At 36.8% G+C, this 27,603-nt stretch overlaps 1 protein-coding gene across 1 annotated transcript; it reads right to left on the bottom strand.

Moving 5' to 3' along the window:
* Positions 1-598: 598 nt before the first annotated feature.
* Smp_019760 (DNA polymerase theta, putative) lies at positions 599-25,804 on the bottom strand (the record flags this gene model as incomplete). The annotated part of the gene is made up of 12 exons (XM_018789020.1): positions 599-946; positions 3,790-4,030; positions 5,205-5,557; positions 6,157-6,375; positions 8,450-8,732; positions 9,092-9,612; positions 13,943-14,172; positions 14,862-14,937; positions 16,611-16,811; positions 17,852-18,030; positions 25,052-25,150; positions 25,783-25,804. 12 exons carry the CDS (start codon positions 25,802-25,804, stop codon positions 599-601), a joined length of 2,772 nt encoding a protein of 923 aa, XP_018646456.1.
* Positions 25,805-27,603: the final 1,799 nt, after the last annotated feature.

The raw sequence follows: 27,603 nt of genomic DNA, 5'->3' as shown, positions 1-27,603 counted from the left end.
GAGTTCAACCAGGTCTGTTGTGAGATAGTAACTCACTGAAGACAATGGTGGACGGTTGCTCAATTCCATGGATTGGTTGAAGTTAGACATTGACACCGTTGGATGCCGGCTCAGTGGTCTAGAGGTTAAGCATCAGCGCGCGAGACCGATACGTCCTGGGTTCAAATCTCGCAAGGTGGGATCGTGGCAACGCACTGCAGAGGAGTCCCACAATAGGGCGAAACGACCTTCTAGTGCTTTCAGGTTTTCTATGGTGGTCTAGCTTCAACTGACTCATGATCTCAAATATTAAAATTAAAGGTGTTCGTTGATATACGACCAAATTTTATGCAGATGGTATAGCAATAGTGCACAGTGATTTCGAGAATGGAATATCCCGATAAGATTGACAAAAAAGCAATTTGTAGTTTTCGAAAATCACATTCATTTGTAATAAAAAAACAATAATAATCAATATTCTGACAAAAAATTCAAACCAAAAATTAAATTACATTATGAAAGACAATAGGCATTCAGAGAACATTTAGAGATTATTGATTGTTATAAGAAGACTAAACATTAGACATGTAAGATAGCTTTGAAGCATTCTGTTTAATTATCATGCAAACAAATCTTCGTCTTCATCAAAATCAGCACCAAATGAACGAAATTTAACGTTATTGACATTGTTTAAACCAGCTAATTTGGGAGAAAATGGTTTGTACTTCAAGTAGTCAGCCATCTGAGAAAGCAAACTTTTCGTCCCAACTCCAGATATCATTTCGCTAGCTTCCTGGAAAAGAGCATCTGCTTTCTCTGATACTAACATTTGAGCTGCTTGTATTATCTCATTTGCAACCCGTTTAGACATAAGTGGAGCCATACGACTGGTTAGATCAGAAGAGTTAGCACACGCTATATCTTTCAAAGTGCAGTAGCCTAAATTATACAATTGTCGGGCTCTGGCCTGTTGGTAGAAGTAAGTGAAACAAATAATCATTCGAAACATGTAAGGATTTAATATTCTAATACACGGTAGTGGTTATGACTATTTTAAAACAGAGTGAATTCATCAGGCAACTGATTATCCATTGGAAATATGTAGGCTTTCTGGGAAAAAGTTTATATGTTGGAAGACAAAAATTATGGTAAATTGATAGATTGCTTTGGAGTCAAAATATACTTACAACCCTAAATCTTGGTAATTTTTAAGTTTTTGTGTTTTTTCATTATATTTTAGCCGCCTTCTTATTCATCATAGTTATCTTGTTCATACGTTGTTAAGTCCAAGAAAATGATCTGATACGTCATGCCATACTGTTTTATAATAATAAATTCGGAATACAATTCAAAACCGTTACAAAAACAATAGTTTTACGATCATAACTCATGAATTAAGTAGAATCATCGACATTGACATTCAACAAACTCAAGGGACTCAACTTATTTTTTAGAAATCCAGTCAGTAATCATAGGACATAAAATAACTATGGTAATTCGAACCAACCAAAATTTAATACAACAGGTTGGCCACGTATTACTTGTACATCAAAAAAGCTACTTTTTATTAATAAAGAGGAGTCTCTTAATTACCAAAGTCGAATAAAATGAATGTGATCGCAAGAATTTCTATTGAAATTTCCTTCGTACAAATTCCAAAGTAGGGTAAATCAATCAAACATAGTTAATAGGTATCATTACCAAGTTTGATTTGATAATTAAACTCTATCCTTTGTCATTAATAAAGGTCACACACTTTTCATTCTTAAAAGTGCACACATACACACATAAATTTACATACATGTCGCTTACGAATCACTTTGACCGAAATGACATGATATTGATTTATTCAGACCTGTTTTTGATTGATCGCACCTAATATTCATATTGTTCCGTTGTACTATTTAAACCTGGATAATTGTTAATTTGGTTATTTATTATCTGAAGAAGTGGCTTACACTGAGTCACGAAACGTCAGAAAATCTAATTTTTCTACTCATTGGGATATTACAAACATACTATTTATTTATAAACATAGTAAGGTTGAAATGATGGTTAATCATCTTCACAAAAATCAAGAAAAAGCTTAGCTTTACTGTTTTGTTTGTAAAGATTATAAATTCGGTTATGTTTCTTTTTATCCATTAATAAGAAATTCTTCAAATCAACTGGACGAAATGTTCAAATTGGCGGATCTTTTATGATGACGTCTAAAAGCAAATTTGTCGAAAAATAATTCTATTCTCCAAAAACCTCGCATACTTTATATAAATATTATCCTAACGAAAATGTACCTCTTAACTGTCATTTCAACAGATGCCAAAATTCTACCTTCTGAAAGAAGTGCTAGAAAAGCTTGGTTTCAAAAACTGCTAATTTCACTTCTTTACTCCATCTCTAAAATTTCCCAGTGTTGAGGAGCGGATGGACTTACTGAAGTAACATCATGTGTAACTAGCCTTAAAGAGATGTTTTTGAACACTAACAAAATATGATTCAAGGATACATTTAATAAAACAGGACTATACAACAACGACGAGCGGAATTCGTCTCTCGTACTCAAAAGCGAAAGACTAATACAACCAATCAGATGGAAATAATCCAGTTGACATCCGATAAACCAAAAACAATTTCTAGTGTTTTCACAGGGTCAAGCGACAATTCTTGTGAACAACCATTTTCGAAATTGGACAGAGATGTATCAGTCGAGAAAATGTCTTCAATGAAATCTCATTCGATTAGGTTGAGTGATGTAAATGATAATATACATCTCATATCAACATCGTTTAAACAGATGCCCCATTAATGGCGTTGAAATGTATTTGTTTATTTTATTTATCATTTGTTTATTTTACTTATCAAGTTTCACAATTGTGTAAATTCTTATCATATGTTGGAAGGTATAAAGTCAGATTCCTTAGTTTTGTATCACCCTCCATTTAGCTGTAAAAAAACCCCAGCTAAATGGAGGGTGATACACGTGTTACGTATGCCTGAACACTGATTACCAGGACGCGCTATGCTGACTAGTGTAGGGGATGGTTGCAAAAGAGTTAAGGGCGGCCAAACCAAAACGTGGCATCAGTCCACAATGTCACTAACTTCTAGTCTGAGCCATGTTGGCAGATGCAGACTACCTGGTTGGGGTCCGCGTGACTATCGTAACCAATGGTTGGAGACTCTAGGTGACATGGCTCAGAATCGATCACAATGGCGTAGGTGTATACACTCTTTATCTTCCCTTAAACCTTGAGATTAAAATTGCTTCATAACTTTTTTTTCCTTCCTATATTATATACTTATATACAACCTATCTTTTATATACTACCACGACTATATTAACTCCTTCTATGAATCCGGTGTTCATCTTGTTGTGCTAACGAGGTGTGGCAACTTGGACCGATGCATATGTGTGCCTGGTCCTACGTTGTAGTTGACTGACTGACTGACTGAACACTAACATCAAGAGGGTTAATGTATCAATGAATTCAAAAACCAATTCTTATAGTTTTTCATCTTTTAAAGCATACGTGGATTTCTGCATACTATTTGCCCGGACGGTTCTAGAAAAATCGGATGTGTTGCAAAGTGTATCAACACTTGATTATTTCCACTTGTTAAACTAGTGTTTACAGACTGACTAGACTATGTAGATGATGAGTTTTATCAAAACATGCTCAGGAAAATCAAACAAATCTAATTATAATAAATGCTATTTTCAAGACGCAAATAGAAAGATTAAACAAAATTGACGGAATGTATAACCTTTGTACCTGAAAAATATGAGATGACGTAAACTTATAAACGTACTCTTTTCACTCCTGGTAATTCCATCAATGGAAGTAATTCACTAGAAACACAATAAGCCAGTTTTTTGGCGAATTCTGGCAGTAGATGTGCAAATGCCCATAATTCTGAATCGGTAGAAAATTCACTAGCTAGCGCATAAGCCAATGAGTTAGCCAATGATGCGGCTGAAGTTAGCGTAGACTGAAGAGAACCACGCGAAAATTTGTAGCGTTCAGCTACATACCATAGTGGGAGTGTTGATCTATTCTGCCATAGTTCGGCGAGAGCTAGAGCGACGTACAATCGACGAAGAGGTCGTTCATCTAACTTCTGTCAAATGGAAAGATGAAACACTGTCCTAATTATCTTAAGCTATAGGAAAATAATTATAAATACAAGTATCAAAGATTATATTCCGAACAGCTAAATAAATAGTGAAAATTGATATCTTCATCACAGTTACACGGTGTCTTCTCGAAGAATGATATAATTTAGCCAATAGTTGATATGATGAAGTAGACACTATTCCTAACAATTCGAAACAGAAAAGTAAGTAATAAATTAATTACTTACGCACTACAAGTTTTCAATTCAGTTTAGTTTTAGTTTAATTAAGCTGACATTAGAAGTTGAAGTAGATATGTACGAATTTCAAATGCTACTTATCTGGATATATAAAGAAATGATGATATAAAGAAGTGGAAAACTATGACACAGATATGAAATGAGATGTAATTTTATCAATGACAATGAATACGGTTCATATTCTCAATTGTTTTTACATCATCCAAAAACGGATGTTACTCTTTAGAAAGTTTGAATTAACAACTATATCTTTAAAAGATCTCCATCATATTAAAAGACAAATATTTGAACGAAGAATATTCTTTTCGATAAAAGCTCTTCAGACTGTAAAATATACATAATTGTTATGACTATTGGCTAAACATCGTTATTAATCTTCTCAATACATGATTCATTCACTTCGCATTCATCCCACCTTATTATGTCTTACTTACTTTTCAAACAAAATAGTCTTCCATCAAACATTTGATTGAATTGTAATTGCACTATTATTTCTTTCACCATATCCATATTTATTCTGATCATGGATCACTTAACATATAAGCTGATTCAATTCTATTTTGTTTGAACAATCCTAAATTCACATGTTTTAACTTTAAACTATGTACTTTGCCTTTAACCTGGTCATTATTTCGGATTATTAATTTGGATATATAATTGTAGAACCTGAAGAGAATTTATCGAAAAGAATATTCTTCATTCAAATATTTGTCTTTTAACAACTATATTTTTGCAAATTTCCTAATCTTGTTCATTAACTACTTTTAAACATAATGTTAGCAAAAATGTGAAATGTAGAGATGAAGGTTGCGTGAATATTTACATCAGAAGAAGTTAATCAATTTAAAAACAATATTGTTGTAATCATAAAATGTATATGAGTAAACAAAAATGAAACTACAAAAACAGAACCTACTCGTTTGATAGGATAACCGGTAGCTTTCCACAAAATATATCCTTCAGGAAAACCCAAAAGACTTATTAAATTAGTTTCGTTTTGTGGCATAATACTGATACGGTCAAAAAGAAGACTCCAATCAATTTGTATAGTGTCAACAACATCCGGTGGTGCAATCAAATATAGTAGATGTAACGGGCCACTAGTATTTACTGCTCTTGCTGCTACACGAAAATCTGATACTAATGGTCCAATACGATCTGTATCAATTCCACCTTTTACAGATGCTCTACCCAATTTAGTTGCCTAACAAAGATTGTAAAAAGAGTAGTGAATCAATTTGAGATTGAGATGTACTGATCAGTGAAATAAATAAACAAATCCAGCAAAAACCTTACTTCAGTATTTTTATTCACTATATGAATAACATGTCAAAAAATGTTTTGTGATTCTACATTACTCTGACTGATTGTTCTCCTTCTATGAATACAGTTGTCTTTTTCTTTTTTTCCTTCATATTTTACAGTATTGGCTTTACTTTGCAGACATACAGCTGTTTATAATTAAAATATAACTAATTTTAGAAACAACAATAACTGATTATGGTTGAATTCAAAAAAACAAAAGAATAACTGAAAGCTGGTAAGATGACTCGACAGTTGAGTTACAAAACTGAAGAGCTGTTAGATCACATCTTCCATCTGTAAGTAAAAAAAGAACTGGGAAATGAAGGGTCAAATATTCACGCTATCTTGAATATAATAGAATAACCTACTACTAATACAATCCGCTTTTTTGCATAATACTACACTACAGGGTACAGACTATTGGGAACATCTTTAGTTTTATGTTAACAACAATAAACAATTATTCAGTGAAACAAATTTCTTCAAACTGTTAAATACCTGGAATCGAGCTTTTTCCAACTCAATATTTTCTAAAACTGAATTTGTTTTGTTGAGATATGCATCAATCGACACAGCCACAATTAAATCCATTTTAATCAGAGTATTCAGTTCAGTGCGAACTAGGTCGTCGAAATCTCCGCGTTGATATAATCGGTACTGTACACCCAATAACGTTTTTTCACATGACCAAATAATATCTGGGTAAGTTGTAGCCAACTATATAATTAAAAGTTACGCAACACCAATTGGAGGGTAAACATATTAAACCATACATTTTAAATAAAATATTGACCACCTGATATTACTTGGTAATAAAACTTTATGGTGCATACATAATTAGGATACAGTAATATAAATAATAATCAGCCAATGACTAAACATTTGAATATGAAAGCAATACAACGGTAAATGAAGTATGTATATGTCTTCGATGGTATTGTAGTGAACGAGAACACAGGTAGGAACAATCGAATGTATTTGAAAACAAAATTACAGAACATCTTAGTAAAATCTGAGAACCATACAGTAAATACTTCATTCGCAAAATTTCAATCAATTGTTTCGAAATTGACTGTTCCTTTTACAAATATCAGTCAATCGTCTCAGACTTCATTGTTCTTTTGATTCCATACCAATCATTCATTGTTCTCGTTCTCTTTTCTTTGATCTGCCTCCAGGCATTTTATTTTCGATTGGTGAGACATACTACTTATACCTGTCGACATTAGTAGCACACATAGTGTCAATGGTAATTGAGTACGCATGCCGATAAGAAGTATGCATCTTGAAGTAAATAGGTCATCCACATTTACTTCAAGAATTAAGTTGAACACTACTGGGACAGCTTTCAGAAAGCACGAAGACGCCAGAGGGTCGAAAGGAGCCGGAGAAATTTCACCCGATCAGAACCCGACAGAAATTTATAGAATATCAACGCAGCATGATACGACTGAACAACTACATAACTTCCTGATTGCGGATTGGCTGGATCATATCGACTTTATAGTTTATAATAAAAACTATAAATGCCCCTGTTTTCCTGTACATTATCGACACTTACTTAGTAACTGCCTCTCCTGTTTTCCTTCGTCTTTTTGATTTGGGACTGAGTTCTGCCGGTTCGAGTGCCGACAGTAGTATATCATATTAGCCTCAATCAAATAAAGTACTTGACAGTAATTGTTTTAAAACTCAGCGTAACAATTCAATCGAACTGTACCGAAAACTCCCGTTACTGTTAAATAAACAATGAACAAAACGGATTAGCAACTTAATGTTGACTAATATGGTGTCTAGTTTATAAATTAATGCATTTTCGGTTAACTAGTTGAATGTGATACAGTACGTAGCATCCAATTTGTCGGGAGATGGACCTTTTAAACAAGTTCCTAGACTGCCGTAAACAGTCGGTAAGGGAAAACTAACAAACTAACATACAAACCACACATTAGTAGGGAAACAAAAATGAATCTATAAGAGTTATTGCTATAACTTGTGGCCGAGCGGATGCCCTGTTAACGTATGACGTGATAATACCGCCAATTAGAGAGCGGCGAATTATCGATCGGACCAGTGACACACGAAACCTGTACGAGAAGTCTAGGGTACTTATCGGTCTTGCTTTCTGCCTAGACCAGCCAGTTAAGTCCAGAACAGCCTCTGCGGTATGAATCGTTTATTTCAAGCATACTAGGTTTATATACCAAACAGACAGGCCAAACCGTATCATAAAATAGAAAATAACATTTGTACGAGATTCAGCCCAAAGTGGCTGTGAATAGGGGAGATAGTAAGTGATAGACAGAGCATAATTCAAGAACGGTAAATCGTATGACAATAGTTCATAAGTCAAAATAAAGTTCATAATAAGAGGAACATGAATATGGATACTTTAGCTATTTAGCAATTATACGATAAAAAGATATGCATAGTATTGGTTCATAAATGGATCCCAAAGTTACCATTCACTATTCTTATTGGGACATAACAGTTATGCTTATAAAAAGGCACCATTCAGTGATTGCTAATCAAGCCAAAAAATAACCAGTTAAAAAATCAGACCAAGTCTAAAGGACAAGGGGTTAACTGACATGTTATTGCTTGACTCATTCTTACGGATCATGATTAACGTGATATTCATGTACTTCAACCACTGAATGAAGCTGAATAATACTAAACTAGGAAAACAATTGGTTGTTCAAAGAATTAGCTGCTTATCCACACATACGATTGAAAGTTGCTACACATTTATAACAAGTTTGAAAAATGATATAATGTAACAGATACCTACTTCAAGACCTATAAGTGAAAGTATAAATTGTCGTAAACCCTTTCCATTTTCATATAATAAGCTGCTGCTACATCGACCAGCTGTTCCATTACGTGGTTTAGTATCATCAGGGTCTGATATGTCAGATAACAAATGAGCAAAACTTTGTCGTTCATTCGGTTGCAAAATTGTAATACTTTCGCCAACACTATCCAAGCCGGCACGACCAGCACGTCCAACCATTTGCTGATATTGAGTACTGGACAAAAAAGAACTGCCAACATAAGGTTTGCGAATGATTACTCTAAAAAAAAATAAAATTAGGTTACTAAATTGGGTAGGCTTTCACTTGTTTTAAAGATGTTTGCTTTTTAATAAGTTCGATTAAATGATTAGATGGTAAAACATCAAGATGAATAATTGTATTTTAGTTTCGTGATCTAAGACTGACCTGTTTCAGAAAAAACATCAGGTTTACTGACAAACAATAACTAACCAACAACATGACTACTTCATGAATATTACATACAGTAGTTTTCCTGAGCACTCCTGAAAGAACTATATAAACATGGTCTAAGAAAAACTAACTCCACCCAGTCAATAAAATTATTAGACATAACAGACGGAATGTGACACTACAACCATTGCTCAAAAATTGGTTACCTTCTAGCTGGTAGATTAACACCGGCAGCTAATGTAGACGTGCAACACAACACTCGGATTACTCCCTCAATATAGGCGGTTTCTAGTGCATTCCTTTCTTCCTGTGTCAACCCACTGTGATGATAAGCTATCCCTTTAGGAACTGTATATTCCAAAACTGGGCAATGTGTTTGAACTCCTCCTTTTAAATCTTTGTTTTCAATTGTATAATCGATGCGTAAATTTTCTAACAATAATGATCTTTGTTCAACAAGATTTTTCTCAGTCATATAATCTTCATCATTTAAATGAGGAAAACAAGCAGGGATAGGAAGGAGTTCCGCTAACATTTTAGCTGTATTTTCACAATGTGCTTTGGTTGGACAAAATACCAAACAAGAAAATCTTTCTTTAGATGATCGAGTAAATGAGGGATGAAATAACCTATTACAACACCAATTACTCATTGAATGTCCAAATAAAGTTTCTGCCACTAGGGCGACTAAGTGGTCCGGATCTCTAGAAAGCATCTTTTTTGTATACTAAAATGATGAAAAAAGGAGATGGGATTTTTTTAAGCGAAGCATAACAATGTAAATATCGACTTACATGGTCAGTATGCAAAACTGAACGTTTTATAAGTAAAACAATTTAAACTTGAGAAGCACCCTACTCCTCAAAAGAAAAGTCAATTACTTCAAGGTACACAATAAATATGTATATATATATATATATTTAACTCCGCCTGTAGCTCTTCTAGAGTTACTGCCGGTCCCAAGCCCGAGTAAAAGAGGAGGGTTGGGCATGGGGTTAGCGACCCCATCCCGTAGAAAAGCTAACTCGCTAAAAAAAACGCTAGCCAGAAAAAATAATTCAAACCATTTAAACTCTGCCCTGGGAGTTGAAGGAATAATTATGACGTCTCATGATGAAAGCAGAAATTCTTCGGAAGTCACGAGACCGATGCACCTTCTAACAGCCAGAACAACACTTTTTATAGGTACATGGAACGTCCGGACAATGTGGGAGACAGGAAAGACCAGCCAAATAGCAATGGAAATGAGGAGATACAACTTGGCAGTACTCGGAATCAGCGGAACCCATTGGACACAAACTGGACAACAAAGGCCAGGTACAGGAGAGATGCTGCTGTACTCCGGTCACGAAGGGGAAAATGCTCCACACACTCAGGGAGTTGCTCTAATTCTGTCCAAAGAAGCACGAAATGCACTTGTGGGATGGGAATCTCATGGACCCAGGATAATCAAAGCATCATTCAGAACAAAGAAGCAAGGGATCACAATGAACGTTATCCAATGTTATGCACCCACCAATGATAGCAACGACGATGATAAAGATCAGTTCTATGAAAGGCTGCAATCAATTATAGAAAAGTGCTCACGAAAGGACCTCACCATCCTGATGGGAGATCTAAATGCTAAAGTTGGAGTGGACAACACAGGATATGAAGATGTAATTGGACGACATGAACTAGGAGAGAGAAATGAAAATGGGGAGAGACTTGCAAACCTATGTGCATTCAACAAATTGGTTATAGGCGGCACAATATTCCCACACAAGCGCATACACAAAGATACATGGATCTCACCGGACCACACCACAGAGAACCAGATAGATCACATCTGTATCAACAAAAAATTCCGAAGATCAATGGAAGATGTGAGAACCCGGAGAGGAGCCGACATAGCTTCAGATCACCACCTGGTTGTGGCCAAGATGAGACTGAAGCTAAAGAAACACTGGACAACTGGACAAACAGCACTACAAAGGTTCAATACAGCCTTCCTTCGAGATATTGACAAGCTCAATGAATTCAAGATAACTCTCAACAACAGGTTCCAGGCTCTACAGGATCTACTGAAAGAACAAGAAACCACTTTGGAGGACAACTGGAAAGGGATAAAAGAAGCACTAACTTCAACGTGTCAGGAGGTTCTTGGTCCTAAGAAGCATCATCACAAGGAATGGATCTCTTGGGAACCCTGGACAAAATTCAAGAAAGGAAGAACAAGAAACTAGCAATTAACAACAGCCGAACACGAGCAGAGAAAGTCAAAACACAAGCAGACTACGCAGAAGCAAACAGGGAAGTGAAGAAAAGCATTAAGGCCGACAAGCAGAAATACATGGGAGAACTAGCAACGGCGGCGGAAAAAGCTGCAAGAGAAGGGAATATGAAACAACTATATGATACAACGAAGAAATTGGCAGGAAGATATAGCAAACCAGAGAGACCGGTCAAGGACAAAGAAGGAAAGACAATCACTGAGATTCAAGAACAGAGGAAAAGATGGGCAGAATACTTCGAGGAACTGCTGAATAGACCAGCCCCATTGAATCCACAGAACATCGAAGCAGCCCACACTGACCTTCCTATAGATGTCACTCCACCAACGATCGAAGAAGTCAAGATGGCCATCAGACAAATCAAAAGTGGGAAGGCGGCAGGACCTGACAATATACCAGCTGAAGCACTGAAGTCAGACATTGAAATAACTGCAAATATGCTTCACCTTCTATTCAAGAAGATTTGGGAAGAGGAACAAGTGCCAACGGACTGGAAAGAATGATATCTCATCAAAATACCAAAGAAAGGAGATCTGAGCAAATGTGAGAACTACAGAGGCATCAGTTTGTTATCAGTACCAGGAAAAGTTTTCAACAGAGTGCTGCTGAATCGGATGAAAGGCGCAGTAGACGCCGAACTTAGGGATCATCAGGCTGGATTCCGTAAGGATAGGTCGTGCACAGACCAGATTGCGACACTACGGATCATCGTTGAACAATCAGTTGAGTGGAACTCATCACTATACGTCAACTTCATTGACTATGAGAAGGCGTTTGACAGCGTGGATAGGAGAACATTATGGAAACTTCTTCGACACTATGGAGTTCCTGAAAAGATTGTCAACATTATCCAAGACTCTTTAATACGAACGTCAAGACAGTCCTACTGTATGGAGCTGAAACGTGGAGAACTACTACAACCATCATCAGGAAGGTACAAGTATTTATAAATAGTTGTCTACGCAAAATACTCAACATCCATTGGCCGGATACTATCAGCAACAGCGTTTTATGGGAGAGGACAAACCAGCTTCCAGCTCAAGAGGAAATTAGGAAAAGACGTTGGAAGTGGATCGGACATACATTAAGGAAATTACCAATGTGCATCACGACTCAATCCCTAACTTGGAATCCGGAAGGGAAGCGGAAAAGAGGAAGGTCAAAGAAAACACTACGCCGGGAAATAGAAGCCGATATGAAAAGGATGAATAGCTACTGGAAGGAACTGGAAAGGAAGGCTCAGGACAGAGTTGGATGGAGAATGCTGGTGAGCGGCCTATGCTCCTCGACGAGGGGCAACAGGCGTAAGTAAGTAACACAATATATTTTAAGTTTCGGGGATTGGGCAATAGAAACAAATCGAAACATATTGGATTTATGATCTTCTATTGTTGGACTATTTACTAAAAACAATTATGGTTGTTTGAATTAAAGAATTACGTAGCAACTGTGAGAAAAAAGGGTGATTGCTATAACTTGAAATTTGTATAAATGAACAACTTTATAGCTGATAAAATCATCAAATCATATAGTTTTAGATAGACTTGACAGAATCGCTTTACGGACCTATAGGAAAGTGGTGCACCTGAGAGTCAATATTTCACTTTGAAAGTAAGTAGACATATTTGATCACTTCAGTTAGATATTTTACAAGTCGATTGTTTTCCGTATATGATATTGTTAACATGATCTGATATGATAAATTTACTAACTCTAAATTTACGTAAGTTTCTGTCAAATCAAATACATCACAATTTTATTGTAAATTTGGGGAAACAAACACGACCTGTATTTATGTAAGGTGTCCCATTTTTGGAAGTTCAATATGATCCTGAAACAACACAAACCTTTTTCATGCATCAAAAAATGTTTCAGAGTAGAAGGGCAAATTCATATATGTTAATCAATCATCAAGATTATTAGCAGAGTTCGTTCCGTCCTACATTATGGCAGTGAAACATGGCCGATAAGAGTAGAGGATATTCGTAGGCTACTAGTTTTCGATTATAGGTGTCTTCGAAGCATTGCTCGTATATCCTTGGACCACCGAGTAAGTAATGCAGTTGTTAGGAAACGGGTACTAGGTAAGGATGGCAAATCGATTGATGAAGTAGTGAAACTTCATCAGTTGAGATGGCTGGGACACGTGTTACGTATGCCTAACCACCGACTGCCCCGACATGCAATGTTTTATGGTGTAAAAGTAGGTTGGAAGAAAGCTAGGGGCGGCCAGACCAAAACGTGGCACAAATCCATGAAGTCACTGACAAGTGGACTGAGCCATGTTGGTAGGTGTAGACTGCGTGGTTGGGATCCGCGAGATGATAACAACCGATGGTTAGAGACCCTGAATGACATGGCTCAAAATCGTTTGCAATGGCGAAGGTGCATCCACTCTTTGGATTCTCCCAAATTCTAATCTTCTGAATTCTTCATATCCCTTTCTTTTTTCTCCTTCCAAATTTACTTTACTGGATTATACTCCTTCAATAACATCTTCAAACCCTAGTCTTTCCGATTACTGTTTATACTCTTACTACATCTACCACTATGGGATTTGAATAGACAAATGTATCTCTGTTAATGTGGTATAGCAACTCGAACTGATGAACGTACGTACGAAGTTCTACGTTGTTGATGACTGAGTAGAGTATCAGATATACCATAAAATGGTAAATTGTGTCTACATCGTTTGCTATGTTATGATTCCGCAAAAACGGATTATTAGCACTTTTTATTATAATAAGTTAACAATGTTTTATAAAATAAACATTTGACGCACACCTGGAAATCTACCATACGACAATGAACAAGTCTATCAGTGAAATCATTCCCTTCAGATGTACAATGAGATGTTTTGGTACATGTAATCTCATAAAGATGATCACCAACTTTTACGTATTCGATTAATTTGACTGGACGAAAATTGCTGACATATAATTCTGCACTTAAACAGTCGGTCAAATCAGAGATGTTGGGAAGGGTTGCACTCATACCGATAATGCGAGTAGTAGCTATAAAGAAGAAACGAACGATAAAATACTGTATAAAAAAACCTTATATGTTTAACGCCTATAAAGCATCTATATGTATGATGTTCTTACGAAATATATTATAAAAGGATTATATGTACTAAATGAAAATGTACGTTTACCTCATCGGGGAAGTCTAAAGATAGGGAAACCATACAAGAGATTGTACAAGAAAATTTCTAAATTCCCAAGGCTTATTAATAAACAATGTATGGACTTGTGGAAAATTAACGCTTTGAAAGTCATTTAATGTTAATATTAAGGTGGTAGGATTGTAAGTAAATAAAGATTGTAACCGATCTTTAAAGTCATTTAGATAACCACGGATAGGGTTGAATAACGTCCTATTAAGGTACAGCTGCAATCATTATTCCGACCACTAACTAGAGAAAACGAAATACTAGATGCCGTGAAGCGATTTACAAATTAATTTTATGCTTAAATGGAAGTATATTTACAGTCATGGAACTAGCTATTTCTGACTTTATTATATTGCTTGAAAACGTTGACGGCAAAAATTCTGGGCTACAAAAGTAAATACTATACCAATATAACCGATTAGGCAATCAACCATATAGACTAAATGTACTATGTACCATTAGGATAATCAGAGTACTGCAGAAATTACATACACAACAAACACCCCAAGAACATGTAATGATAAAACTTACGAGAAGACAAACGTAACTTTGTAAGGATCATTTCTAAACAAGCACCACGAGGCCCACCATCACCAATCATATGCAGCTAAAGGAAAAGTAAGTATTAGTTACAGATCTACTTAGATAAACGGGGGTTTAACGAATTTCAGAAACACATCTTAACGTAATAATAGGATGCTCATACAAAAATAGTATTGACACTGAACCAAACTACTTTTCAACATTATTAGCACTTCAATTGACTTCTGAGTGTAAAAATATCCTGTAAAACATTGATATGCAGCAAGTATAAAGTAGATGGATGGGAGTATATTGAGTGGTTTTGAACAGCTTCTTTACAATAAGGAGATAGGAAAGTTTGACCGATGTTAAATGACATTCGGTAACAGAATTACCAAAAATTTGACAGCCCCAGAATTTAAAGTCTAATAATGACTAATTAGTTTGCTAACAAATTGCGTAACTTATCTATACCAAAAGGGATGGATGGCACAGAATGAACTTCATCTTTCTCCAACTTTATACAATGGAGATTGTCGAAAACCTGAAAAACTAGCTCGACTACAGTCACATTCTCCTGGAAATGCATTTGCCCAAGCCTGCACTAGTCGCTTTGAAAACCTCATTATATCTGGGAACAACGAGTCTGCTAATTGTAAATGGAATCCTTCTAATCTTTCAGCAGCTAACGATTCCAATTGTTTGCAAGTTCGTCAAGTAGCTTGGTCTACAAATAAAATGAATGGACTAATAGCTTCAAGTAATGGACCTGCATTTACACGTTATCGAATTGGTCGTTTATCACGTCGTGATGATGGGGATAACAAAGATGATAGTGAAGAGACAGATGTAGATGAAAGTGATGATGAATGTATTGCTTATCCGAATACTAACTCTTCAACTCCTGATCCTAGTCATGATTCTGATCGTTCTCTTTGTAGGCACTACCAACAGCAACGTTCAAAACAGAATGACGTTGTATAACTCTAATTAAATTGCCTTTGGTCACAGGACACTAGCTAATATCATTTGCTACAATACTAAGAGCTAACTGAATTCTATCGACCAAAAGCGCCATGTGACCACCAGTACACTGAGTGATTGAGCTTTATTTCCCATTGTGACCGACATTTGATGGTTTGAAGAATAAGACAGGAAGCCTCAAATCTCAGTTTTGTGCTTGTTGGCGATGCAGGGCAACCCAAGCGAGAGTCTATGAGGGAGCATGCGACTCTTTGAGGTTGATAATAAATCTCGGAAATACACGTTAACCAGCAAGAAGTACATGAATGAGGCATCTTTCCGATAGTCTCTAAACAAACACGAATTGATTTTTATATATTATGACTAGAGTTTACCACAAGCTAACACAAACCAAATAAATAATAGTGACTACAAGATATTATTTGCTATTCTTTCTTCAATTAGACATCTTCAACGGGACGTGAATACTCCTGAAATAAAAACTCGATAATATTGAAGACTGTAACTCGCATAAATAGATTTAAAACCATAACTCACTAAATCTTAAACACGTAGTTTGAAATTAATCTGTTATTTATATAGATTAAATCTAGTGCTTGTTCCCAATGACAAAGAATAATGCTACTGACTACCCTTACACTAAAAAAAGAGACAAATTATTTGAAAAAGCATAAACTTAGTAGACTTAATTTAACACTAATCCTGAGATTATAACATGGAATTAAAAAGATCATTTATTCAAGTAATTCACTGAAATTGCTATATTTTTCTTACCTCATCCACAATGACTAATCCCAGACTATCCAATGTCTTTGTATCAATCAAAGAATTTACGATAGTATGCCCTTTCTCGATGGTAGCCATCAAAACGGAATATGATCCATTACGTTTAACTGGAGGAATTCGCCCACGACTACCAGCATATTCCTCTACCCAAAATCCAAGTTCGAGACCCATTGGTGTAAGCGATCGGACCTATGAAAAATTTTATAACAGATTAATTTGTTTGGGATGAGTGTGATAAATATTTTGCAAATAAATTTGCATTCATTGACTGAAAATCCTAAGTTGTTATACAGTCCACACTTCTAACCATTAATTATAGAAATGAGTCCATTGATGACTCTAAAGAACATGCAAAAGATTAATTTTATCCTACTTTTATACTATTAGAATTTTATCATTAGCAAAATATGGAAGCTTAGAACGTTTGCTTTAGAACGAATATATTAGTAACTTAATCTGGTTTAGAGTGAGATTAGATTTATGCGATAGTTAACCATTTACAAATTTTGAGAATATCCCATAATTTTATAGATTTTTGTGATAGCTTCTTAATGATTAAAAAGAGACTGTTTTAGAAGTAAACAAAGACAGAAAATACTTTATAGGATAGAAAAATTATCAGAATATGAAGAGAAAAAGAGGTTCATACATTTGCTATACTGAGTAAACTTTAACTAGTAAGTCCTTCTTGTATCATAGATATTAAAAGACGAAGCTCCACATGACCCGGACTGAGAGCCAAGAGTTACACAAGCTTTTTTCGATTCACTTGTGCCTTTTTCACTCCAGCCCCACTTTAAGGAAAACCGTACACAGAAGTGGTAAGTAGGCATGTATCACACAGGTTCTAGTCGTTAGAGATACAAAGCATTAGTAATTTATTTTTATCTCCGAAATAAGACCTAGTATCTTAAGTCCAGAATATTTGTGTACTGATTTAAACGAGCAAAAGTCTTTAAAATTATTGATTGTCCTTTGACTGAATAAAACAGAGAATGGTAATAAAATGACCTATGCAGGAAAATCTGACGTTAAAAACAACAGCTGTCAAATTAATGGACGGATGCTTTTACATTTTTGAAAACAATGACTTTCATTAGGTTAGTTGGTTATAATTGGATTAGTACATAAAAACAGGTTTTCCGGTGACAGATAAAAAATGTCAGGACGATAAGAGTATGGATCTCATGTTTGGGTGGACATAATTTTAACATAACTGGATAACATACCTTTTCCTGAACTATTGATACAAATGGTAGAATGAAAAGCACGCTTTTATTATAAATCAGAAGTTCTTTGAGCATAAGAATTTCTGCAACTAACGTTTTCCCTCCACTTGTGGGCAAACTATACACCAGGTTGGATCCATTTGCTACGGCTGTTAAATTTAGACACTCTACTTGCCAGTCTATTAAAGAAAGTGATTTTTAAGAAGGAAGAAGGATAAATAGCAAGTAAGCAATGAGTCAAACAGATTTACTAAAACAATAGAAATTTAACAATTATTTTATAGAGGCAAATAAGTGGTATATTTACTCAAAACAGCTTTTAAATTGAAGTTACATTCAATTAAATAATGGCCGAAAAGAAAATAGCTTACGAGAAAAATGAAGAATTCTAAGTACTTGTCCGGTAACAATATATGACGAAGTGCACTACTTCAAAAGTTGACAAGTATAAATCAACACCAGCCACTGCTGAGGAATATTCATTGAAAATTGATCGATAAAAAAGGGAAGTTATTTTGGCTTCGTGTGGTTGATTTTGTTTTTGTTCTTCAAAACCAACCCTAACACAAGCTGCTAACCATCAGAGTATATTGATAGTGAGAAACGATTGGTTAGCTATTCCGAAAGAGTCAGTAAGTCAGCTACAACGTAGGACGAGGCACATATGTGCATCGGTCCAAGTTGCCATACCTCATTAGCACAACAAGATCAACACTGAATTCATAGTAGTTAATTTAATGGTGGTAACATATAAAAGAAACATTGTATATAAGGATATGGTACAGGAAGAAAGACAGATATCAAGCAATTTTAATCTAACGGTTTAAGGGAAGATAAAGAGTGTATACACCTGAGCCATGTCACTCCAACCACTAGTTAGTCTCCAACTATTGGTTACGATAGTCACGCGGACCCCAACCAAGTAGTATGCATCTACCAATATGGCTTAGACTAGAAGTTAGTGACTTCAAGCTCTGATGCCACGTTTTGGTTTGGCCGCCCCTAACTTTCTTTCAACCATCGCCAACATTAGTCAGCATTGCGTGCCGTGGTAATCAGTGTTCAGGCATACGTAACACGTGGAACAGCCATCTCAGTCGATGATCATTCACGACTTCATCAACTGATTTACCATCATTCCCTAATACCCTGCATCTAACCTCACTATTACTTACCTGGTGATCCAAGCAGATATCACGAGCAATCAATCCCACAAACATGTTTTGATCCAATGAATGTCTAGAGATACTACAGTTAATTTACTACACCGTACAATTTGAGTTACCAAAAACAAACAATTTAATTACACATACTAGAATATCGGAAGGGAGGGTTTGGAAAAACAGCAATGATATCAACCCACAATGATTAGTCTGATAAAGGTGAAACGTAACAAAATAACATCATTGCATACTTTGTAAGCACTTTCTGGGTTTATGTTGAAGCCCTGCACAATTCTTGGGTGAGATATTAAAAACATGAACCTTTCAGTTTAAAAATCATCGAAAGCTTTGGCATTTAAAAACAAGAAAATATTCATTATGCATCAGAAAATTATTTGATTAACATAATTGTGCCTTGAGTCTTAGATTTGGGGATCACCCCCAGAAGGACCAATTTTAAGATAACTAGAAATAAGCACGAACAAGAAGTGTTATTCTAATCCTGAAATATGGACAGTAATTATGATAATTTAATGGATCCATTTCCTCATATTGAAATTGAATTTCAGTCACTCAATCGTCTAAAACATAGGACCAGGTACATATGTGCATAGGTCCAAGTTGCCGTTCCTCATTAGCACAAGATGAACACTAAATTCATAAAAGCCCCCAAATGCCCTGGTACGGTCGAAAGTGGGGAGAGTCCGCTCTCCCTCTCGAAATGCTCTCACATGACCACACGCAAACAACCACTGCCACGGAAGTCCCACTCACTGTCTTCTAGTGGCATCACTGTTGTTTACGAAATTGAGAGGACGAAAAGCGAATGTACGGCGCTTTAACCGGGTTGGTGGACACGGAAAGTCCACCTAGGGGAGTTGGAAAACCCTCATTCCAAACCAATGGTGCACATGGATTCCAGTATCCTGAGGGCGAACAAATGGCGTAGGAACCAATTGTTAGTCACCGGCTACCATGGGACTACATCTCCTCACGATGCTCCACTGCCCTGTGGACTAGATATTTAGGTCGAAAACTCAGGGTGTGCCCCCTCCAAGATAACCACCTGCTTCGGTCTGGGCACCCGGGCAGTATCACAGCCCTCACACAGACAAATAAAGGAAAAAATGATATCTACTGAAAATACTATTCACGCTCCTACTAAAATTCAGACAGTTCACATTATTATTATTATTTACCACATCGCTTACTCACTCCCTTTTATTCCCAATTGGTGTATCCTTACTTTTCAACTTGTGCAGCAGCTCGCCTATGGTGGAAACTCTGTTCCATCTAAACGATCTTCAGTCACTGTATAGTCGAAAGTGAATGCTTCCACCGAATACGAATACTGAACCAGTTTTTCTGAAACCACGTACACAGTTCAAACTGGCTCCCTTCAACTTTCACAAACTAATGAGGATCAGACAACAGATAGGGCTGGCTATGTTTTTGGAAAGTCTTCATGTCGACGTCTGTTGTCTATCCGAGACCCGTATTCAAGACTCTGGTGAAGTACTGCAAATTCGCTCTCCATCTGTCGCTTCGAAAAGCTTGTTTTACGTGCGTTTATCCGGGGACCCTATGGCATCTTCGTCTGGCCTTGCTAGCATTGGTGTCGCACTAAGCGCTAGAGCTGAGGCAACACTAATCGATTGGATCCTCATTAACAGTCGGCTCTGTGCTGTTAGATTAGACAGCTCCATCAAAGTGGGAAGAAATCGGCATGAGAAACGATGTCTTCTCGTCATCTACGCCTATGTCCCGACAGATTGCAGCCCGAGTGCAATCAAGGATGAATTCTACCACCAATTAACTGTTCTTCTTCACAAAATACGTTCAACAGATATTCCTGAAAATTCAGTCGACGAGTGTTATTTTCAGTAGTAGGTCTCTGATGGAATTGAACGAAAATAGAGATAGTGGACAGCCTTGTCGGACACCACTTGAGGTTGTAAAATCAGACGACAGTTCGCCATAAGCTCTCACTCGAATCGTAGTGTTCGAGCAAACAGCCTTCATAAGGTTTATGTACTTCTGAGGTACACCTTTCAATGACAGACACTGTCACAGAGCCTTTCGGTCTGCAGAGTCAAATGCTGCTTGTAAGTCAAGAAAAACTATCATTGTCGGACGCCGATAAACATGTCTGTGCTCTAAAACCTGACGAATAGTGAATATGTTGTCGATGCAGCCACGACCAGGTCTGAAGCCAGCCTGATTTTCTCGTGTTTGCTGTTTCTGAGATTTTATTAAGCGTCCGGTAATTATCGAGGTTAGTATTTTAGATACTATATTAGTTAGACTAACCCCTCTATGGTTATCACAGGACGATATTGACCCCTTCTTATATATTGGGACCAGTCAGATGAAATTACGTCCAACTCCCAGATTTTAGCTAAGATATTAGTCAACCTAATCGCTAAAATTGGACAGCCATATTTAAAGACTTCTGGAGCCAATCCATCTGAACTAGTTGCATTTCCTCGTTTCAGATTAGTTATAGCCTTTTGAAATTCAGCTAGAGTCGGGGGTCTACTTTAATGTCTTAATCAAGTTGTTTGAAAATGGTGGGTAGCTGGAGGACAGCTGAACTGCTCCTTAAAGTGTTCCGTCCACCGTTCTAAACGTCTAAACTGAGAGAAGATAAGTGTCTTCTTTTTCCGAGATTGTTTCGCACTTGACTTCTTAATTCCGGTTTCTTGGATCAGTCTGAAAAGCTGTCTGGTGTTGACTACAGTCGCTGCCTTTTCCATTTCTTCTGCCTTCGTTGCCCACTACCTCTCACGATTGTTCCCTAGACTTTTGGTTAACCTAGATCTGATTTATTTACGCTCTTTATCGTGTTCGAAGCCTGATGGGATGAGTTTACGAGAATCCATCAGTGCAATAGACTTAGAAAAAATCCACTGGTTTTTCGTGACCCTTTGTTTCAAGTCACCAGTAGATGTCGCTGCTGTATCCACAGCTGTTCGTATATCTTTACAAACAATATCTGGGTCAGCCTTTTTTCAGAACTGTCTAAATTTGACCTCAGTTGTTCCTGAAATTTGTCTTTGTCTTACTCATCACTGAGCTCAACTCTAGTCGGTCTTCTTAATGTGACTTTCCTGTGTCCAGTGAGGCACAAACAAATGCGCGCTAGTATTAGAGCATGATCACAGTCTAAGCATGTACTCTATAACGAACAGTAGTCTTCAGTCGAGCCACTTTAACGATGATTAATGGCAATATGGTCTATTTGAGTCCATCTTTGTTTTGGTGCAGGGGGTCACCATATTAGACGATATCTCTCCTCATGCTTAAAACTAGTGCTTCCTAAAAATAAGCAATTGTCTGAGCACAGTTGCAACAGACGGTCACTATTACCTGTTAGCTGAGCGGGAATACTAAAATATCCATCTAAATGTCTTTCTGTTTGGTTTAAGCTACAAGATTCTGGGGTCTCAGACAAGGAGGTTTGCTGGCTGATTTAACATAGGATACGTACGTTGAAGGCTCAGTGCAATTTGGAGCGAGGTTTCAATAGACCTAGAACAGTATTTCGTGCACTAAAATCGTTGGTCATGGTGACACTAGAGGAGGAAGAAGTTCAAAATTGATAGTCGAGGTAGGAGAAGTAATAGGAATCAAAGAGGGAAAATCGATTATGAAGCAGTGGTCTTGAGTGTTGTTAGAGAGGTGAGGGTGGTTACCACTTCCCGGCTGTCCATACTGTGGAAGGGTTCTTCTAGAGGTGCCTGAAAAGGAAATTGGGTTAGAGATGGTCTTAGTGACCTGAGGCGTGATCGCAGTGCCCAAGAGACAACTGGCTGTGGCCGCTCACACACGACCTTTTCGGAGGTAATTTTAGTTTTAGCTCTCTACTTATCGAGACCTGATCACCGGAGACTAATATCCGTGGGATAAGGCGGTGTGTATTTTTAGGGTCGACTTTTTCTAATTCCATCCTTCCTTTGTGGGAAGGAAGCATCGTCGTTGTGCTGGTATTCTGAAAGAAACACCTTATTGCTGCCACACCTCTGCACAGTCAGCAGTACGAGTTCACTCTCGTACCTTGGGTTTGCTACTTTTGGCCTTACCGCTCTTCAACCAACCTGCCTGGCATAGTGAGACCTTGAGGAACGATTTTTCATGCAGGTATAGGCCGATTGGTTCATCTCGATAGGGAAGCCCGACCATCATATCAAGATAGCAGTAACGGTCAGGGAACTTAATTTAAGGTTTCAAAAGCATAGCTATTCTGGAACCTAAGTTTTTTGAGGTCCTGTCATGCCAGATGTTTAAGCCAGAGAAAGAACATTTAAAGTTATAAGGTGTTTCATATGGATAAACAATATTTTGAAAGATCCTATATCACAAAATTCAAAGAGCCGATATAGAATACCCACTCTAAAAGCACCACTCTTCTTTCTTTGCAGATTTCCAGGACAAGAGGTAAGGTTTGAAAAGTGATTTTACAGCCCAATTAGGTAGGTTTTGGTAGGTAGCAATACACTTAGGTGGAAAGTTTGTTATTCCATTTCATGAAAAACAATGTAGAAAATCTACCTCAACTATGGTCGAACATAATATTACTTGTAACAAATTTCAACCTTAATCACAAACAGAGATATTGTCTGACCTAATGATACCCAACAACGGACATATTATTTTGAGTCATTACAATATGTTTTAAAGACGTTAATGGTATCTATATCTAACCTCAAAGTAAAATGATAAAGACAGTGGATTTCGGTAGCTTTTACTAAAGTAACATGTCCGAAAGCTCATTTGAGAGAGATCTGAACGTTATAGTGAGAGATAGGTTAAGCAAAAGTTGAGAAAAGTTTCTACAATGATCACAAGGACTGATCGGTAATGAAGGTTTAGATGGAAATGGAAACAGAGACAAGCAAAGGTAAACAGTTGCTTAGAATTATCAGTTATAACTAAACAACCATTAATTAAGCCAAACTTTTGTGCACATCTATAGCAAACTACAGAATAAATAAGACAAGAGACCTATATTTTAGACCACAAATTTAATTTCCATAAGTATCCATTAGACTCGGCTTATAAGGAGCACATACTGTAAATGACCTTTGTGGTTTGTAGGTTGAATAATCTATTATTATTATTATTAATGGCTTTATTCAGTATTATAATCTGGTACAATATAGAATTCTCAGCACGAGTTATTTCAACAAGTTTTTTTACCAAAAAAAACAAAAAAAACCAAAAAAAAAAACACAGAAGAGGAATGAAAAAGGTTTAAGAAAAACTGAGTTTATATAAATTATCAAATTTGAAACATGCTTAAGAAGACAGGTTATTTACTAGGTCAACTCTAACAGCCTGTTCGTCACAAAGTAAATTTGCTAAGTAAGGTATTACAGAACTTTTTTAGACTTGCTTGCGTGTATGGATTTTAATGTATTTACGTCTTATTTATTTTATTTATTTAAACACAAATATTGGTACAAGGAAGCACCAGATACATATGCGCCATACAAATCTCATCCGATTTGCTTGAGGGCTGTGATACTGCCCAGGTGCCCGAACTGAAGCAGGTATTTACGTCTCGTTATACCAGAAGATATACAAGGAGAAAGATATGAATGAAGCGGATGGTTAGTATCTGATAAGATAACACCTGCCAAGACTTTGCAAGACTTAAGATGTCTATCCACAAGCATATTAATAATGACTTCAAAAGATTCACCACATACCTTGCAAACCGCCTTCAGCACTCTACGCAAAACAGCAAAGTCTTTTCTCAAAAGCCCAGGAAAGAATAATGGAGAACAATATAGAATAATAGGTAATATGCAGGAATTTACAAATTGTAAGAGTTTCAGCAGTAAGATAAACGCTAACACAAAGCGTGTATCAAAACCGAGTGAAAATATCTGTGTCGCTATTGAGTTATTAAGTCAATTTTTCCACAATACAGTTAAAAACAGTCCATGATAGTTCAGGAATATTTTATGGTGACTTATTTTGGAAAAACACCTAAATGTTAAGTGGTACGTGGAAACAAACACACCATACTTACCATATAATTTCGTCACACCTCGAAGTTCATGAAATAACTCTTTTACACGTAATGGTAAACCAAAGAAATGACCTGAAGTCTGCCCACTTTCATCATTGCCTGGGGAAGGTTAGGATAGTCGTCATTACCTGAATGGTTTAAAGTGCTTTGTTCAATAATTGACAATGTATGAAGTCTATTTGACTGGGAAATTGTGGTGGACTTTTGATTTCTGATAGGTGTCGAAATTAAATACTTCTTTCCTCTTGGTCTTAATAAAAAAAGTCATCAGCTAAGAAACATGGGGTCAATAATATATCATAAAACTTGCATCATCTAACAATAATAGTAAAAGAAATCAACAACGACAGTTCTCAAAAAGCTATTTAGTCCAGCAAAGTTTAATAAGGACAATACACTTAAGGTCTTGATAAATCTGAAGTATGTATCTCTATACGACTGAACCGAGTCACATGAAATAGTTTCTTACTCAACGAACTTAAAATATGGAGTCCTATTTTGAATTGGTAACCCATTGGCTAACCCTTAATACCAAAGTAGTGGATTAATAGCTACTAGGTCGAGGAATAAAACTAACCGTTTGTCTGTAAGTCTTTAGAGTAGGTAGTTGCCAGTTTCACGTTTACAAGAGAAATCTAGACAAATGTTAAGTGACTTTAAAAATGAGAGGACTTTCCGGATTAATAGCAACACTTATAGTCTAGGACCCATTTGACTATAGAACTACATACGTTTCCAAAGATCTGCTAACATATCGAAGATTGAGGGGCGATATTCTAAGCTTTGCACAACTCCAATACATGAGTCTTTACACCAGGTGAGAAACTTTCATTTTGGTTGAGAGAGAAACTCTGCGGTAAGAAGGTCGAACAGAACATCAGCAAGCCCGTCGCCTCTTTATAGGTATCTGAATAAACACAACAATTTACCATCCTGAAAGTAGCTGGAACTGAATCTCCTGATGTTTAAGAAATTCTGGGGAATTTCTGGGTTTTTCCCCAAACCTAGATGGAAATTAGTATTCCTCCCTAAAGTCTGGGTAAATTTTAGGGAGAATCCCAGACCTAGTGAAAATTTAGGCTTTTGTCGCATTTCCCCAAAGTCTTCTATTGCAGCTTCCCTAAAACTTACAAGATTTTCCCAAAATTCGAGAGATTGAGAAAAATCGCCATCAACAAGATTTTGGGCTTTAACAGTTGGTGATCCACTGCTATCAGACACGGAAGCCCGTTAAGCGAAAGCTTCTTCTATTCCGTCCTCAACCATTTGAACCATTTGAGTGAAATAGGGATACTATGACAACTGACCTCATAGTTAAACGACAGACTTGATGGTCTTCAATACGACAACGATACAAATAAACAACGGCTGAACTTCGTACATACAGTCTTCATCCCTAGTCATTAAGGATAGTTGGTCGATTGATGTGTGGTAATACGTGAGGTATGTTTCCAAGTGAATATTCAGTTACTTCTTGATGGTGTTGACCTGTAGATCTGACTGGAATTAAACTCAACTGCGATTCGAAATCTTGGCAGTCTACTTCGCGGCTGATCAGAATAAAGCAGAAATTGTCATTTCCGCCATCTTTGTAGGCAATGGCAGTTGGCTTGCATGCTTCTGTGTTTTCCCGCTGGTTTTTTGGTGTCGCTGCATAATTTAGTCTTTTAGTGTCCTAAAATTCCGCAAAAATATGATACTCTAAGTAACAAAGAGAATATAACGGTCAGCATCAGTAAATGAAGTTTACACAAATACTGTGAAGAAACGAGATGAGTTGATTACAGTGGCAGAAATAATGATAAAAACGATAATAATAATAGTAACAAAAATAACAATTACGATAGTTATGGAAACGATAAACTCCGCCCGTAGCCACTCTGGGGGCTACTGCCAGTCCCAAGCCCGAATAAAGAAGGAGGGTTGGGCATGGGGCTAGCGACCCCGTTCCGTAGAAAACTAACTCGCTAAAAAACGCTAACCAGAAAAAATATTCAAACCAATTTAAATCTGCTCTGGGAGTTAGAACGTCTTCATTTAGAAGAGTTACGACGCCCCATGACGAAAGCCGAGATTCTTCGAAAGTCACGAGATCGAAGCACCTTCTAACAACTAAAGCAACAATTTTTATAGGTACGTGGAATGCTCGTACAATGTGGGAGACCGTGAGAGTCTTCCGAATTGCAGCAGAAATTAGAAGACACAACCCGGAAGTGCTTGGAATCATGGAAACACATTGGACGCAAGTTCGACAACAACGACTATCTTCAGGAAAGCTTCTGTGATACTCCGGTCATGAGGAAGAAAATGCACCACATACACAAGGAGTAGCATTGATGCTGTCCAAACAAGCACAAAATGCACTGATATGATGGGAATCTCATGGACCAAGGATCATCAAAGCCTCCTTGAAAACAAAGAGAGAGGGCATTACAATGAACGTCATCCAATGCTATACGCCTACCAACGACTACGACGAAAACATTAAGGATCGATTCAACGATATGCTGCAGTCAATCGTCGAGAAGCGCCCAACAAAGGACCTGACCATT

This window comes from Schistosoma mansoni, assembly GCF_000237925.1.
Source record: "Schistosoma mansoni, WGS project CABG00000000 data, supercontig 0136, strain Puerto Rico, whole genome shotgun sequence".
Lineage (NCBI taxonomy): Eukaryota > Metazoa > Platyhelminthes > Trematoda > Strigeidida > Schistosomatidae > Schistosoma > Schistosoma mansoni.
The sequence above is the reverse complement of the archived record's forward strand: the minus strand, read 5'-3'. Positions and strand labels throughout refer to the sequence as shown.